The sequence below is a fragment of the Eptesicus fuscus genome, chromosome 1, assembly GCF_027574615.1.
Source record: "Eptesicus fuscus isolate TK198812 chromosome 1, DD_ASM_mEF_20220401, whole genome shotgun sequence".
Lineage (NCBI taxonomy): Eukaryota > Metazoa > Chordata > Mammalia > Chiroptera > Vespertilionidae > Eptesicus > Eptesicus fuscus.
This window is the reverse complement of record NC_072473.1, coordinates 15499055-15515551: the sequence shown is the minus strand read 5'-3', so window position 1 is coordinate 15515551 and position 16497 is coordinate 15499055. Positions and strand designations below refer to the sequence as shown.

The 16497-nt window shown below is 40.8% G+C and overlaps 1 protein-coding gene across 1 annotated transcript in view; it reads right to left on the bottom strand.

Moving 5' to 3' along the window:
* POLA1 (DNA polymerase alpha 1, catalytic subunit) overlaps window positions 1–16497 on the bottom strand; it is a 318632-nt gene that overhangs the window by 204756 nt on the left and 97379 nt on the right. Inside the window, exons 27-28 of the mRNA XM_008148385.3 lie at window positions 1335–1367; window positions 467–559 (exon numbers count right to left, since the gene is read on the bottom strand). Coding sequence (XP_008146607.2) covers window positions 467–559; window positions 1335–1367 — 126 coding nt within the window. The remainder of the gene's footprint in view (window positions 1–466; window positions 560–1334; window positions 1368–16497) is intronic.

Here is a 16497-nt window from a genome sequence, read left to right as displayed (position 1 = left end):
CGAAGACTATAGCTCAAATTTCATACATTTCAGAGAAGACAGGTAGGAAGGTGTCAGTTTGTAAGATGATACCTTATTATGTGTGTATATGTATGTAGGTAGGTAGGTACTTATTCATATCAAAGTGTATGAAAGGCATCTGAACACTACTAGAGACATTTCTCCTTATGAATGACACTGTGATTAGTACTAACTTGATGACATCTTAAAGTTATCACACTTAGACTGTTCTCAAAGGCAAACCATATCTACCATTTAAGGAAAAAACAATTTTCTTTTAATTTTATCCTCAAAATAAACAATTGGATAAGAGGCTAAGAAAAATAAAAGAGGATGAAGAACTGAAGGCACTAAGTTTATTGTTTCCAGAAGCACACAATGTACATATACATGAATTTATGAAGTTCCAAGTTAAAAACAATTCACAAAAGTAGATAAAACAGGTAATTTTATCAAATTATCTCACCTTGTTTCCCAATTTAAATACTTCTTCCAGATTGGTGCTATTGGTGTTTATCATTATTGAATCTGTATCTCCATAAATAACTTCAAGATTCATCTAATGAAAAGCAAGAATTATAAAAATTAACAACTAAAACATGGTGACCATTATGCATAATGAAACTAGAGATTTTCCATATTACAGAAATCACACATTCCAAGGATTTTTCCAAAGGTTATATTTGCTCTTACCCATATTGTGAGGAGTGTACAAATGAAGATTTAGCCCCAATATATCAGAAAGGTGAATAGTGACACATTAAAACATCTCCTTAATTTTCTTAAAATAGATATTACAATGGCAGGGGAAGTGTGTAGTTTCAATGGAAACAAAATGTGTAACTGAATAATACAAAGGAGGATAAGAGACTAGGAAAGGGGGGACTATATTTACTCACTGTACCACAAGCTTAGTGGTCATGGCAATTTATGGAACAGAAACATAATAGGATTTTAAAATTCAGAGGCACAAATCCATATTAAATTCTTAACAGTTTCAAACAGTATTTAGTAGAACACGAAGAGTGCCAAAAAAATCAATCATAGCAAACAACACTAGAGCACATACAGTACAAAGGCCAGGAAGTAAACTCTAATTAGCACTGTTACTAATTTGCTTGAAACACTCACATATAGGCTTCAAGCAGCGGCTAGATCATATCAGTGTTAGTAAAAGAAAAAAGCTATAATCCATTAGGAGGGATTATAAATGTAAACCAGACATCCTAAGAAGCCATTTCCAGTCTGTTTGGGTTGCAATTTTCCTTGAATACAAAAATGTCACTAAGTATGATGTTTAAGAGTTGTTATATGATGAAAATGCTCAGCATTACCTTCTGTACCATCTCTTTCGTATGCATCAAAATCTAAATGAAACAGAAAGTCAAGATTAATGCATTACATAATTGCAAAAACATAAAATATAAACACATAGATAAGTAACCCGATGATGTTATTTCCATAAATTTTTAAAGCTCTTGGTCATTTTCTAACTATAATTCTCAAAATAATATCAACATAATCTAAAAATAAATTTGCCTCTATGTTGATTCTTAGAGATATGTAAAAAGATCTGTTGTAAAGATCAACGTAAACTCTATGAAAGCAGATCTATGTAACGATCTCTCTTTAATAAACATGCATAATAAAAATATAGTAAGTCCTCACTTAACATCATGGATAGGTTCCTGGGAACTGCGACTTTGGGCGAAATGACATAAGTACGTCCTCGGGTTATGTTGGAGATTCGTTCCTACGGCGTGACACGCCGTAAGTCGGAATCCACCTGCATAAGCACCTACATCACTCACATGGAGCACATACACAGCAGCAATGAAGTGAAACAGTTAAAAAAATTTAAAAGAAAGATAACAATTCCTGACCTTTACTTGTGGCAAATAATAAAAAACATAAAGCACGTATGTACATACGTCGAAATGACAGAACTTTTTTTTATGAATAAATGGGAGATGGCGACGTAACCACGAAACAACTTACGTCGACGTAACCCGAGGACTGCCTGTATAAGAAAACCAATTTTACCATAGGCTAATTAACATAAACAAGAGTTAAGTTCCTATGGTCACAAAAACATCACCAAACTTCTAAATAAACACCCAAATACTTCTAATGGTAAACATTGAAATAAAGATGAGCTACACATACATTTAAGGAAGATGAATAAAAACAAAACAATTCTTTTCCATCGGCCTATTCCAGCTTAGGGTCACCAGTGGCCAGAGCCTATCCTGATAGCGCAGGGTACAAGGTGGGTACCCACCCTGGACAGGACGTCTTTCCATCGCAGGGTGTGCTCACCACCCTCACCAACACTCACTCAGACTGGGACAATGTAGAGACGCCAATTCACCAAACATGCACATCTTTGGGATGTGGGAAGAAACTGGACAAAACCCACGCAGACATGGGGAGAACATGCAAATGCCACACAGACAGTGGCCCCAACTGGGAAGACTTTTTTCTCATCAATGTTATAATGAAACGACAAAATGACATTATTCAAGAACTGACTGTATCCCTTTATAATATGGCAAAAAGGCAAACTATTCTCATTACTAATATTTAAATAGAACTGCGTGGCTGAAAAAATCATGACAGAGGATTTAAAATCTGCCAATTCTTATTCATAGTATTCAGGATATTAAAAAGTAAGAGCAAAATATATATAAAATACATAATAGATTTGAATTTCTTCTCTACTCTAAATTTCTTGAAGGCAGAAAGCAGACCTTCTCTATAGGCCTGGAAGCTAGCATAGTGCCTAGTACAGAAGTGGAGCTCAATAAAACATTCAGTGAATGAAGACAATCAGATAGATAATAACTGTAGAAAGGTCTGTCCCAAGGCCTGTATAGCTATAAGATTAGACACATATAAGTTATAATGTGGATATATACCAAAACAGATATAAATTATCAGGGACCAGATCAGAAGTAATACAAATTTAATAAATTTTGCTTGGGGTGCTGGGTGCATGATGCAGTGTGCAGATGATGTTTTATTGAGTTATACACTTGAAATTTGTCTAGTTTTTGTGAATCAATGTCACCCCAATAAATTAAAAAATAAAAAAAATAAAGAAAATATATCATACCATGTGAAAAAAAAAAGTAATATAACATAATGAGCACTCAGAATGTGTGTGTGGCGGGGGGCAGATACTCTACTTGCATCTCGTGTATTTTCTCATGTTATTCTACAAAGTTCCCAAGAAGTAACCACCATTAATATCCCCATTTGTTAGATGCAAAAAAAAAAAAAAGAGGAAATAATTTGTTCCAGTAAGTAGCAGAGCAAGGATAAGAACCCAGGTACCCTGACTCCAGAATACGGGGCCTTAGTCATTCCAGGCTATTTTCTCTTCACTACCACCCATTTTTTCAAAGCATCGGTTTAAACCAGAAGTCACTTTTCCAATGGGCCAGATAGACTTACTTCACTTATATTTTTCTATCTATCCACAATAGTCCTCACTGTCAACTAAGATCAAACCTCATATACTTTCTGTCTTTCTTGTCCTTCACATTACAGAGCCCTATAAATCCTGACCTTAGAATATCTTTTATATATCTAACCATTACTTTCCATTTCAATTGTACCCCCCCCTCCATTATTGTCTCCCAATTATGTTCATTCATTGTCCTACTAGTGGCCCGGTGCACAAAATTTGTGCACGGGGTGGGGAGGTGTCCCTCAGCCCGGCCTGCACCCTCTCCAATCTAGGACCCCTCGGGGGATGTCCGACTGCCGGTTTAGGCCCAATCCCACAGGGACCGCTGGTTCCTAACTGCTCACCTTCCTGCCTGATCGCCCATAACACTCTACCTGCCGGCCTGCTCACCCCCAACTGCCCCCTCTGCCAGCCTTCTCACCCCAACTGCCCCCCCTGCCAGCCTACTCACCCCCAACTGCCCCCCCACCGGCCTGCTCGCCCCCAGCTGGACCCCCCTGCCGGCCTGCTTGCCCCCAACTGCCCCCCCACTGGCCTGATCACCCCCAACTGTCCACCCCTCCTGACCTGATTGCCCCTAACCACCTCTGCCTCGGCCCCGCCACCATGGCTTTGTCCAAAAGGATGTCCGGAAGGTCTCCCTATCTAATTAGCATATTACCCTTTTATTAGTATAGATGTTCTTAGGGAAGGAAGCCCTTCCCCTGCCCTGGGGGTAGTGGTAATACTGATTAGGCTAACCAGTGGTTTTAATAATGTTTGTACAGTGGAATCATCTGGGAATCTTTTTAAAAATATACCAATAACTGGTGCCAACAATGTTTCTAAACAGCTCTCAAGATGATTCTTATGTTGAAGTGGGGTTAAAGACCACTGGCCCAAGATAATCATGGTAATGCCATTCTGGAAACAGTTTTTAGTCCACTCCCCAACTAGACCACAAGCTCCTAGTGGCCAGAGGACATGTTTGTGCCTAACACCAGACTTCACATGTAATAGGCATGTAAGAATGTTTGCTAGCTGGGCCAGTGTGACTCAGTGGTTGAGTGTCAACCTATGAACCAGAAGGTCACAGTTCAATAGAGCCCAGGTTGCAGGCTTGATCCCCACTAGGGGGCGTGCAGGAGGCAGCCAACCAATGATTCTCATCATTGTTTCTATTCCTCTCTCCCTATCTCTTCCTCTCTCTGAAATCAATAAAAACATTTTTTTAAAAAAAGGTAGTTTGCTAGTTGATTGGTAGGTCTCACAGTAATCCCAATTACTTTTCTACTAGACATTAAAATTCACTTAACTCAGAAAAAAAACATTCACTCTCCTCCACTTCATCTTCATTTTTTAACATTTAAATTACAGGGAAAGCATTGGGGGAAAAGGGCAATAATGAGATCCACCTGAGTTAAGTTAATCACAGTGAGGACAGAACTACTTATCATGAGTTCTCTTCATCCTCTGCTCCTTCCACCCTGCTAGGCTTAGCTTTCCTCATCACTAGGAACAATTCCACAAAGTAACTGTTATGTACCAAGTAAAATACCTCAGGAATAATCCGCCAACCTTTCACTGCAATTCTGCATATGCAGTAACCAACTGCTTCTACTCTTCCTTGATGCCATGAACCAAACCATCACCTACCCCACTCTGTCCCGCCAACAACTCACAACCATTTTCGCGCACAATCTGAGGGCTGCTACCAAAATGGATTTCTCTGTACTGGCAGAAACCTCTTGGTGGATGTTTTTCACAGAAATGGTAGAAAACTAACCATTGCTTTTCTTTTTTCATCTAACACTTTACCTTAGAACTTATTCCATACTCACACATAAAGAGCTGCCTTATTCCTTTTTAATGACTACATAGTATTCCATTGTATGAACCAATCATGATTTAATTTGTGCTCTATTACTGAACATGTATGTTATTTCTAATCTTTACCTTTATAACCACACTTCAACAAGTAATCCTCACACGTGTAGAACCAGCCAATATGCCAGTAACAAGATAAACTCCTACAAGAAGACTTATTGGGTTAACAGTTATATATTTAAAATTTTTTGATAAATATAGTCAAATAGCTCTCCACAGAGGTTGTACTAATTTCTGTGGATAGTTTTAATCACCATCTTTCCAGGGAACCTCAACAGCAGCTAAAGACAATGCTGTCTCAAGTTCAAGGTCCTCTCTACAGCTTGTCAATTCTTCAGTCCATCCTAGGCCAGACAACCCACAACCAGGCTGACTGCTGCTTCTCGTGTTTCTTCACTAAGCAGCTCTAGATGGTGGCTACCACAGTGCCCTATCCAGTCCAAATGCTAATGAGCAGGATCACCACAAAGCTGTGCTCAATTCAAACTGCTCACTGGGGAAGGCCCAGCTGTTGGGTAGCCAGTGGACTACCAACATCTCAAGATCTAGCAGAGGGCCTAATACACAGCAGCTATTAATGAATATTTGTAGAATGCCAAATATATAATTCTACGGGGTAGGCGGTATTATAAGCCCCATTTTACAGAGGAGGAAAATTAGGCTCTGCAATTTTGCCCAAAGTAATAGAGCAAGTCAAGAACTTGATCTCCTAGCTGGATCTCATGTTTCTTTTTCTTTTCACTGTGTCTCACTGCCTTGTTAAAAAGCCTACACCACATAAATTTTCTGGAAGGCAACAATCAAAAACATGCATTACAGATATTTTCCCCATTAAGGAAATGCATTTTACAAAAAAGCCACAGGTATTCAGAAAGGTCTACTAGACACAAGATAGGGTGACTGCAAGATGACCGCTCATAAATTCACTTTAAAGTGACAAGCCTAATATTAAAGCTACCCATTCTGACAGAAAATCATTTTGTAAGTGCTAACAGCTAGAAAACAGGGCTACAAAGGCTTGCTAAATTCATTAATAAGGCAGTCTGCAGTTATCTGATTTCACAGCAACACCTGCATATTTATCTACTCATTACCAATTGGATGATGGAATTTTTCAAGCACATTTCAAAAATCTGCCAACTTCAAGTGTAAAAAAATAAACTTTGTGGTTAATTTTTCCCTTAACAAAGTACAGCTGTTGAGAATAATTGTTCAAGATCTTACCCTGTAATGTCAACTGCAGCAGAACAAAGAGTATTTAATTAGCAAATCTATCCAGTAATTCAACACCTATTATATAAAATGCCTTCGTGATTTTATTCAGGATAATTTGCTAAGAGGGTTATTACTGACATTCAGATGGAATTTAAAATTCCTACGCAAGTCGAGTCATAATAGCAGTAATGATCTCCCCAATCAGGAGATTCGGTGTCACACAAGGCTCTCTTGCAATGCAGCAGCCGATTTCCTGACTTCTTAATTCTTGGGCTCAGCTCAGTGAGAGCCCTTCATGCCGATATTTCAGTCAGCAATACATCTTTAATGGGACTCTATTAAAATAACTAGAACAAAAATGACTTTTTTTTTGGTTAAAAAGAATGACAGCACTGCCATCATATCAATCATTGCAGGCTTTGCAGAACAGCGCCGTTAGGGGAAAAGAGGAGGGGGAAACAGGAAAGGAGTGGGGCTGGGAAAGCAATAATTAAAATAATACGAAAAGGTGTTTTAACCCCAACTTGAGGCTCTGAAGGCTGGTGAAGGGTGATGGGGACTAAAAAGGAAATGGAAATATATTTCAAAAAAAGGTATCCTCAAGGAAATAATTTTTTTAGGAATACACCCACAATGTGGTTTACTAAGCAGAAGGAGCATGTTTTGTTCCCTGGATTAACTGCAGTGACCTAAGAACAACTACCACAGATGTGTATATTTACAGGCTCCCCTAACAAGACCAGGAGAAAGCTGAGGTTTCATTTTTTGTTAGGACAGAAAGTGGTGTCTTGTAATGCATTCAAAGGTTATAAAATGTTTCTAGGTGCTATTACAGACGAAAACAGTATTTATTAATACTAACTGAGAGAGAGAAAACACTAACTTGCCACAGTTAAAAAAAAGTTTCAAGCTCCTATTCCAAAAGCACATGTCTATTATAGTGATATCTACCATTAAGAAACCCACTTTGGTATACGATGCAGCTAAACACAACAGAAATCCTACTGGCTAAGCATGATGGGTAAGGTCAAATCTGCACAAATAACGTATGAATAGAATGACAACTGAAATCTCTATGGCTTTAGAGTTCTTCTGTTACTGATGACAAAATTAGAAACAAACTGGAAAGTTTTTTTTATAATACATTAGCATAATAGGGGTAGCAAATGAATGGTTTTGAAGGATAGGGAAGAGAGACGTATTAGAAATATAAATATTATGATTTTTGGTAATCCAACCATTATCTAAGCTTTCCCATCTCCCAATTTCAGCAGTTTCCAAGCAGGACTCAGTGTTACTCACTTCTCCCACCTGGCGAACATTTATTTCATCCTCATTTTATTAGACTAGTGGCCCGGTGCATGAAATTTGTACGGGGGGGAGGGGGTTATCCCTCAGCCTGGCCTGCACCCACTCCAATCTGGGACCCCTCGGGGGATGTCTGACTACTGGTTGTGTGATTGGGCCTAAACCAGCAGTCAGATATCCCTCTTGCAATCCGGGACCGCTGGCTCCTAACTGCTCACCTGCCTGCCTGCCTGCCTGATTGTCCCTAACCACTCTGCCTGTTTGCCTGCTCGCCCCCAACTGCCCCCCCACCAGCCTGATCGCCAACTGCGCCCCCAACTGCCCCCCCCGCCAGCCTGCTTGCCCCCAACGCCCCCCCCCACGGGCCTGATCACCCCCAACTGCCCTCCCCTCCTGGCCTGATAGCCCCTAACCGCCTCTGACTCAGCCCACCACCATGGCTTTGTCTGGAAGGACGTCCGGAAGGTCTCCCGGAAGGGCTTCTGGTCTAATTAGCATAGTACCCTTTTATTAGCATAGATTACCTTTTCCCTATTTTCCTGAAGTGTGTGTCTTCTGTATGAGATGCTCAAGGAGCAGGGCAATGGATTTAATAAGCACCCTACTTTCTGTCTCCACCCCTTTAAGATTCCCATGACACAGGGTACCTTACTGCCCTTAAATCTTACTTTTCCCTTCTTTAAATTTGGGATTTTATACTGCCTACCACCTAGTTCCCCGAGCTAGGTGGGAATACAAAAAACTTTACACTGAAAACATGCTTTGCAAAGATAAAACACTATACAAATGTAAGTTTAAAAATAAGTCAGGGGTCTGAAAGCTGAGTACTGCCAATTACTAGCTAAGTGATTTGCGAACAAGCTGGCTTCCCTCTCTAGGTCTTAGCATCCTCATTTATAAAATGAAGAGGTTGAGATTCCTCCCAGATCCAAAAATCTAAGAACCCAAGTTGAACTTGTAGAAATATCTCTTCTTTATATCTGGTTGTTTTGCATTTCAACCACATTCATTTCTTTAATATTAGGCAAAGGGGCACTAATATGTCCAACACAGATAATTAGCACTACAAGAACATATTTCCATATTCTAGATTGCTTTTGAGGACTATGTGGTTGCAAAGTAACTAGAAAAATGTAAGCACTCACAAGTTTTCTGCATACATCTTTATGCACTTAGTATAAAGTGGGTAAGTGTATTTACAGTACATAAAAACATCCAACACCTTCTGTTGATTTCTTCTCCCGGCCCCCTCCCAGGAAAATATATACACATCTGCATATACAGGGTGTCCCCAAAAATGTATACACACTTTAACAGCTAATAGCTCAATTTTGAAAATGAAATGTTTTGTATGTATGTATGTATGTATGTATGTATGTATTTTTGTTAATCCTCACCCGAGGATATTCCCCTCCCTTTTTTTAGAGAGAGTGGAAGGGAAGGGGGAGAGACAGAGAAAGAACATCTATGTGAGAGAGACACATTGACTGTTTGCCTCCTGCATGCGCCCCGACCAGGTCTGGGGCTCGAGCCTGTAACCGAGGTATGTGCCCTTGACCAGAATCAAACTAAAACCCATCAGTCTGCAGGCCGATGCTCTATCCACTGAGCCAAACCAGCTAGGGCTGAAAATGAAATGTATTTTTAAAAACACTGCCTTGCCGAAACCGGTTTGGCTCAGTGGATAGAGCGTCGGTCTGCAGACTGAAAGGTCCCAGGTTCGATTCCGGTCAAGGGCATGTACATTGGTTGCGGGCACATTCCTGGTGGGGGGTGTGCAGGAGGCAGCTGGTCGATGTTTCTCTCTCATCGATGTTTCTAGCTCTCTATCCCTCTCCCTTCCTCTCTGTAAAAATTCAATAAAATATATATTTTTTTTAAAAAAGCACTGCCTTTATAATTCTTCAAAGTGTGTGTATACATTTTTGGAGGGACACCCTATATATATCAGGGTTTCTCAACATCAACACTATTAACGTTTTAGGTCAGATAACTCTTTGTCATGAGAGGCTGTTCCTGGCCTCTACCTGCTAGATGCCAGTAGCATGCATGTGGGTACAGACGTGCACAGATATACACACTCTCCAGTTGTGACAACCAAAATTGTCTTCAGATATTGCCACATGTTTCGTGGAGGGGAAACTGCCCCTGGTTGAGAATCAGTGATATTACACTGATGACTCAACATTTTCTCTCTCCGGGCCCATACTCAATTGTCTGTCCCATAAGCATTCATTCTAAACCCCACCTATCACCTCCAAAACTGCAACCAGCTCCAAACATGACAAATGGCCTCACCAAAAGCCTTCAACTAAAACAAAGGGCTGACTTTCAGTCTGATCCAATGAGCTAACAAGTCTCACTGTAGCTTTCCAGTGTGGCGCACCCCCCACACACACACCACCAATATGCTATCCCTCTTCCGGGCCCTCACCGCTCTTAGCCTACCACCTGTCTCCAGCATTACTACCTCCCAAGCCATTCTTCACACTTTCCCAGTGTTCTTTCTAAAATGTACTCTTTGAAATGAAATTCAACCCCCTTAGTTTGACCCAAGATCTGGTTGAGGTCCACCTCATCTTCTAATGCTTCCCACATTCATTCTTCAATCCAGCATTTCTCAAAGATTTTGATTTCATTGAACAAGCCATCCTCTATTATTGCTTCTGTACTTCTGTACTTTTCACATGCTGCTTCCCCCTAGGGGCTAAAAGTGTGGGTTCAGAAGTTAGGCTGTGTGATTGTTAATTTTATCTACCAGGTTGGCTAGGCCATGATACGCTGATATGTGGTCAAACACCAGTCTACATGTTGCTGTGAAGCTTTTTTTTTTTTTAAATATAAGATTGGCATTTAAATCAGTAGACTTTGAGCAGAAAAGATTATCCTCCATAAGGTGGGTAGGCCTCATCCAATCAGTTGAAGGCCTTGAGAGAAAAAGACTGAGATTGCAGACTGACTTCCGGCTCAAGCTGGGACGTCAACTCATATCCCATATGTTTGGGTCACCAGGCTGCCAACCTGCCCAGCAGATTTCAGACTTTCCAGTACCCACAATCACATGAGCCAATTCCTTAAAATTTCTCTCTCCTGCCCTTTACACACACACACACACACACACACACACACACACACACACACACACACACTATTGGTTCTGTTTCTATGGAGAACCCCAATTACGACAAGCTGCCTGAGTTCAAAGCCTAAAAGTATTGCTCATCCACTAAGTGACACCGGGCATGCAATACAATCACTAGCCTCCAATTCCTTGACTATAAAATGGAGAGAATAGCTGCAGCTTCCTTACAATAGGGCTACTGTGAGCACTAAATGCAAGCACATATGTAAATACTTCTACTACATAAGAGTTCAGTAAATGGTAGGTATTATTATTACCTAACATCTACTTATTTCACAAGGAACTTCATACCATCAAAAAAAGCCTCTCCGGCCTCCTTGACCCAATGATATTACTAAAAGTATGTTATTCCAATGTATGTTAGTCCAATGCCCCAAAGGATTCTGTGTATACTGCAGCACACCAGTCTATTATAAAAGGTAAGATTGAGAGACTACAAGCAAATGATAAGCGAAGATCGTGTCTTAGCCATTAAGCCTAATACAATGTCTGACACATAGCAGTAATTCAATAAGTATTTATTTATTAGGCTCTAGTAAAAGTAGGCAAACCCCAAGTGGTCCAGTTTGAGAAGAGCAAAGCCATGCATTGATAAGTGCACCCCCAGAACAACAAGACCCTAAAGCTGGTTACAGAATGAGGCAATTAAACCCACACACTGTACGCATTTAAATGCTATCTCTTTCCATGCAAGAAATGGAGTGAATCAGTTTTATTCCCACTTTCGAACACAACGTGTGCTAAATAAACAAATGTTCACTCAAGAGAAATGAATTTCTACCCCAATGATAAAGACTCGTTAATTATAAACTTGACTAAAAGTGTACCTCTCCCATACAACTCTTGTTTCCAGATAAACTGATTTTGTTTTAAATCCTTTATTTACAACCCAGACCTTCTGGTAGCTCATGTGTAAAGAATATAAAACACGTTGAATAAACAAAGCTTTCTGAAAGGTTTCTCCTCCCCAACAGACACATTTAATGAAATTTATGAGTCTCTTTCAATTACTGCCCCACAATTTGACAGGGCTCTAATTTTCATCTAAAAACTTAAAATACCATAAACTATGGCTTTGAACATGTGAAAGGAAAAGTGAACTTCTTTGTCTTCTAATTTCTTGCCCTGAAATATTTATTCATCTTGTGGATTTTTTAAAATCCACTTTACATTTTTACTTTGAAAAAACACCTGTTTTCATCTTTAAAGAAATCTTCCTTGCACAACATTCTTATTCTCTATGCCTCCTCTTCTCCCACCTCCAATTTAGAAACTCGCATCTCACACGTTTCACTTGAACTTACATGCATTATTGCCACACTTGGGATTAGGTCTGACACAGGACCTGGAGAGCTTGTAGAGCTGGCTTTAAAACGCACTTGAGCCAAATATACTCCACTGACACAAAAGTTCAAGTAGGAGCCTACACTCTTAAATATTAAATTCCCAGAAAGAAAAAAAAAATCCCTGACACCAAGATGAAAACTAGAGCAGAAGATATTAGATTCACATATTTCACCAAATTTAAAATTTTTATGTGTTAAAGTGTAAGTACCAGTGCAGATGCTCCAATTAGCCATAAAAATAGTGCTTTAGGAATTCTTAGAATTCTCGTAACATCCATGAGACTAGAGGTCTTTGCCTCTTGCTTTGGCGTTCGGTGTCTGGCCCCTACTGTGTATTTTCCCTCTTGGAAAAGCATGTACGTGTCAAAAGGCTCAGAGATTTGGTTCCGACTCCTAGAATAACTCTTCTGGGGGGCTAATTAAGACATGGCGAAAGTATGTCCATGCTGTAGTGAACATCAGAGCTCAGGCAAGTTTCACCCAACCTGATTAAAATTGACTCAAAGTGTCTTACTTCAGTAATCACTTAGACAGAATGAATTTTACATTAGTGGGATCAAGCATGCACCAGGCCTCAGTGGAAATGAAAAGGGCTTATAGTAATAGGATTTATAAATCCACCCATTAGGTTAATGGCTAAATGATTTACATGTAACATTCTCCCCCACTCCACCTTCCTTCACCCTTTAACTCAGTAAAAACTATGCTTGGCATTTTCCACTGCAGTGCCTTACTCAAAGGAAATAGCCTTTCTATTTTGGGACATTCTAATTTCTAATAATGGCTTGGGTAGCTACCATTAACTCTTTCAAAGCACAAATAATTGACTAATAAATTGAAGTAGTCTATACGGCCTAAAAGTGCTTAGTTGATCATAATTGTCTATTCGAGAAGAAGGCGTCAGGCTGGCTATGCTCAGATAATGAAGTTGAGCAATTCCGAAGCACTGCAATCAAGATAATACAACTAAAAAGAGCATTAGCATTTTCTAGAATCGGCAACATTTTCTTTGTAACTGAGGGCATGGGAAAATCTAACTGGAAAAGTTGGAGTTCTTGGTCCCCACATGTGGCAGGTTTAACAGGTCACTGCTTGTCATTACTAAGCACCTGGCCTGAAGCTCAACCCTAGAAGACAACTCACTGGTGGTCTGAAGAACAGCCTGGAGTTGGACAGTGACCAAGGTGTTGCTGTCACCATTCTGATGGAAGCATTTTTGATTTCTGGAAAGCTCCGTTTTAGGACTGGTGATAAGATAGTCAGAGTGATGTTCATTATTACCCTCAGCTCTGAGGGAGGTCCAAAGAGGGCAACACCTCAGGGGCAACTTCCTTGCTAAGTAACAGAGCTAAATACTAAAGTCTGTTCTATAGTGACCATACTGTCTTCATGACCTCCTACAGCAACTTTATTTCTTATAAAACAGTGTTCTGGCCCGGCCGGCATGGCTCAGTAGTTGAGCGTCGACCTATGAGCCAGGAGGTCACAGTTCGATTCCCAGTTGGGGCACATGCCCAGATGATCCCCAGTGTGGGGCGTGCAGGAGACAGCTAATCAACGATTCTCTCTCATCACTGATGTTTATATCTCTCCCTCTCCTTTCCTCTCTCAAATCAATAAAAATATATTTAAAAAAATAAAATGGTATCCCTTGACACCCTTTTTATTAGAAGTTCAGAAAACAGATTCTGTAAGCTAGCTAGGTATGATTAAAATATAGAGGGTTGCCGATTTTAAAAAAATCTTGAGAAAGGTGGTCTTGTTTTAGGGAAATGTAATTGTGTTCACCTGTCCAGATACATGTGTTGTAGACACGTTTTCAGGCATGTCTCTAGAATGCCTCTCCATGTTTAAGGATCAATCAAATAATGTATTCCCATTTATCAATCACTTCTTCTCCTGTCTCATCATCTTCTGGGAAGAATCCAGAGAAATTTCAAAAGAAACAGATAAATGCCAAGTTGAGGAAAGTCATTTAGTATGTAAGTGCAGAACATGGAGAAGACAAACAAAACAGAGGCCCCTGCGGTGGAAGTTAAAGTTCATTGAAGCAAACTGTACATGGGGGGAAGTGAGCTACAGGAAATAACAGAAAAAGGTGGGTAGGGGAAGAGTGTGAAGATCCAAAGGACAGAGGGAAACTCTCAATAGCAATTAAAGAAAATTAAGTTTTCAAAAAAAAAAGTTTTGCAATGAGAAGAAAATAAAAAGTATGGCTGAGACGAGAATGCCCAGGAAAGCAGGGAGAATGCAGGAGAGGCCCTATAAACCACAGGAAGGACTTTAAACTGGGGAGTGACAAGCAGACTGACAGTTTAAAGAGGTCTCTCTGGTTATAAAACATGTAGAGAATACATGTGGCAGGAGCAGCATCCAGGGGGAAGTGATAAGGCTTGAATAGTGTAGTAGTCATTGCACTGGAGACAGAGAATCACAGGTATTTAGGAAGTGCAATCTGCCTGGATTTGGGGCATGAGGAAGAGATAGGTGCCAAAGATGAGACCCATGGCCCTGGCCGGTGTACTCAGCAGTTAGAGTGTAGGCCTGTGCACCGAAGGGTCATGGGTTTGATTCTCAGTCCAGGGCTCTTGCCTGGGTTGCAGGTTTGATCCCCAGACCGACCCTCATCAGGGCACATGCAGGAGACAACCAATCAATGTGTCTCTCTCACATCAATGTTTCTCTCACCTCCTCTCCCTTCCTCCGGTTCACTCTCTCTCTCTAAAAAGCAATGGAAAAAATATCCTTGGTGAGGATTAAAAAAAAAAAAATCCTGGCTTAACAACTGGATAGGTAGACAGTGCTGTCACTCATTGAGACAGGGAATCCAGGAAGGGAAACAGGTTGGGGAGCAGAACCAGGTGGGCAGTTTTGGAGTTGATGAATATGTTATGTCTATGGCCACCTAAATGAAGACCACAGGGAGGCAGGCAGAAGCTGAGGTGCTCAATGGATGGGATGTGGGGCTTTCAGGGATATAGGAATTCCAATGGTCAACAGAGATGCAATATATGACTAAATCAAAGCAATGTCAGCATGCAGACAATAACAGATCCCATTGAAACAGATGGCAAAGCTCATGAAGGGGCAGCAGGAGAAAGGGAGATGAGGCAAACTGGCACCCACACCACGGTAATGGTGCTCCCTGGGTCTCCTGATAGCTCATTCCTCCTCCAGCACCTCCCTTTCCCCTTCAGCTATCAGATCTCCATTCTTTCTGTCACAATTTGCAGGTGTCATACAAACCAGTGACCATGGGCAAATCTGATTGCACGCTGCCACAGTCAGACAGCCAGGCACCACACACTGACCTTTAAGGAGAAAGATCCCAACAGGTGGCCAGCGCCTAATACAAATAATTGTATTAAGCCTCCCAACAAGGTCAAAAAGGGGAGCACCTTGCCTTTTCATGAGCAACAAAAACAGCTACAGGCCGTGGCTCAACAAACAGCAAGCAGAACCTCTGCAGTGGCTCCCCTCCTCGAGGCAGTGATGGGCTCAACAGGAAGACTAAACATCAATCAAGTCACTTCACAAGTAAAGAGCCTCCTATAGCTCCAACCTAACCATCATTTTCCTGCCTCTCTTCTGCATTTGGGAGGGGGGAGGATGTTCTTTTTTTATGTCAAGATTGGTGTCATTTATTAGCAGTTCCAATTTATACTTATCCGATAAACCGAAAGTTAACAATGGAAGAAGAGTTCCTCTCGGTTTCCAAAGAATATTCTTCACATCCTTCAAAAGAAACTACCTAAATTATAGGTGATTAAATCAATTGCGTTTGCCACTAATTCACTTTGATACCATCAAATGTCACAGTTCTCATGGACCTTTGACCTCAGAGCAGGCCACTGTTTTGACAGAATAGGCAGCTGTAGCTCAGGGGGTGGGAGGAGCCTGCGCAACCTCCTGAAAGACAAAGGCCTCATCCTGACCCAGAAATTCCACTGGGTGGTAAGAAGCCAGGAGTCCTGCAACCTGTGGTAGGATCCCATGTGCTGATCTACAGCCTTTCTCCCTGCTCTTTATATACAAAAAATGATCTTCCTTCCCTCTGCACACAACCTCCTCTGCTCCCACCATCTTAAACTTTGTGACTGCAAATGGCGTGGCTGGGAGGAGCCACACACCACTGGCATGTCGGTACC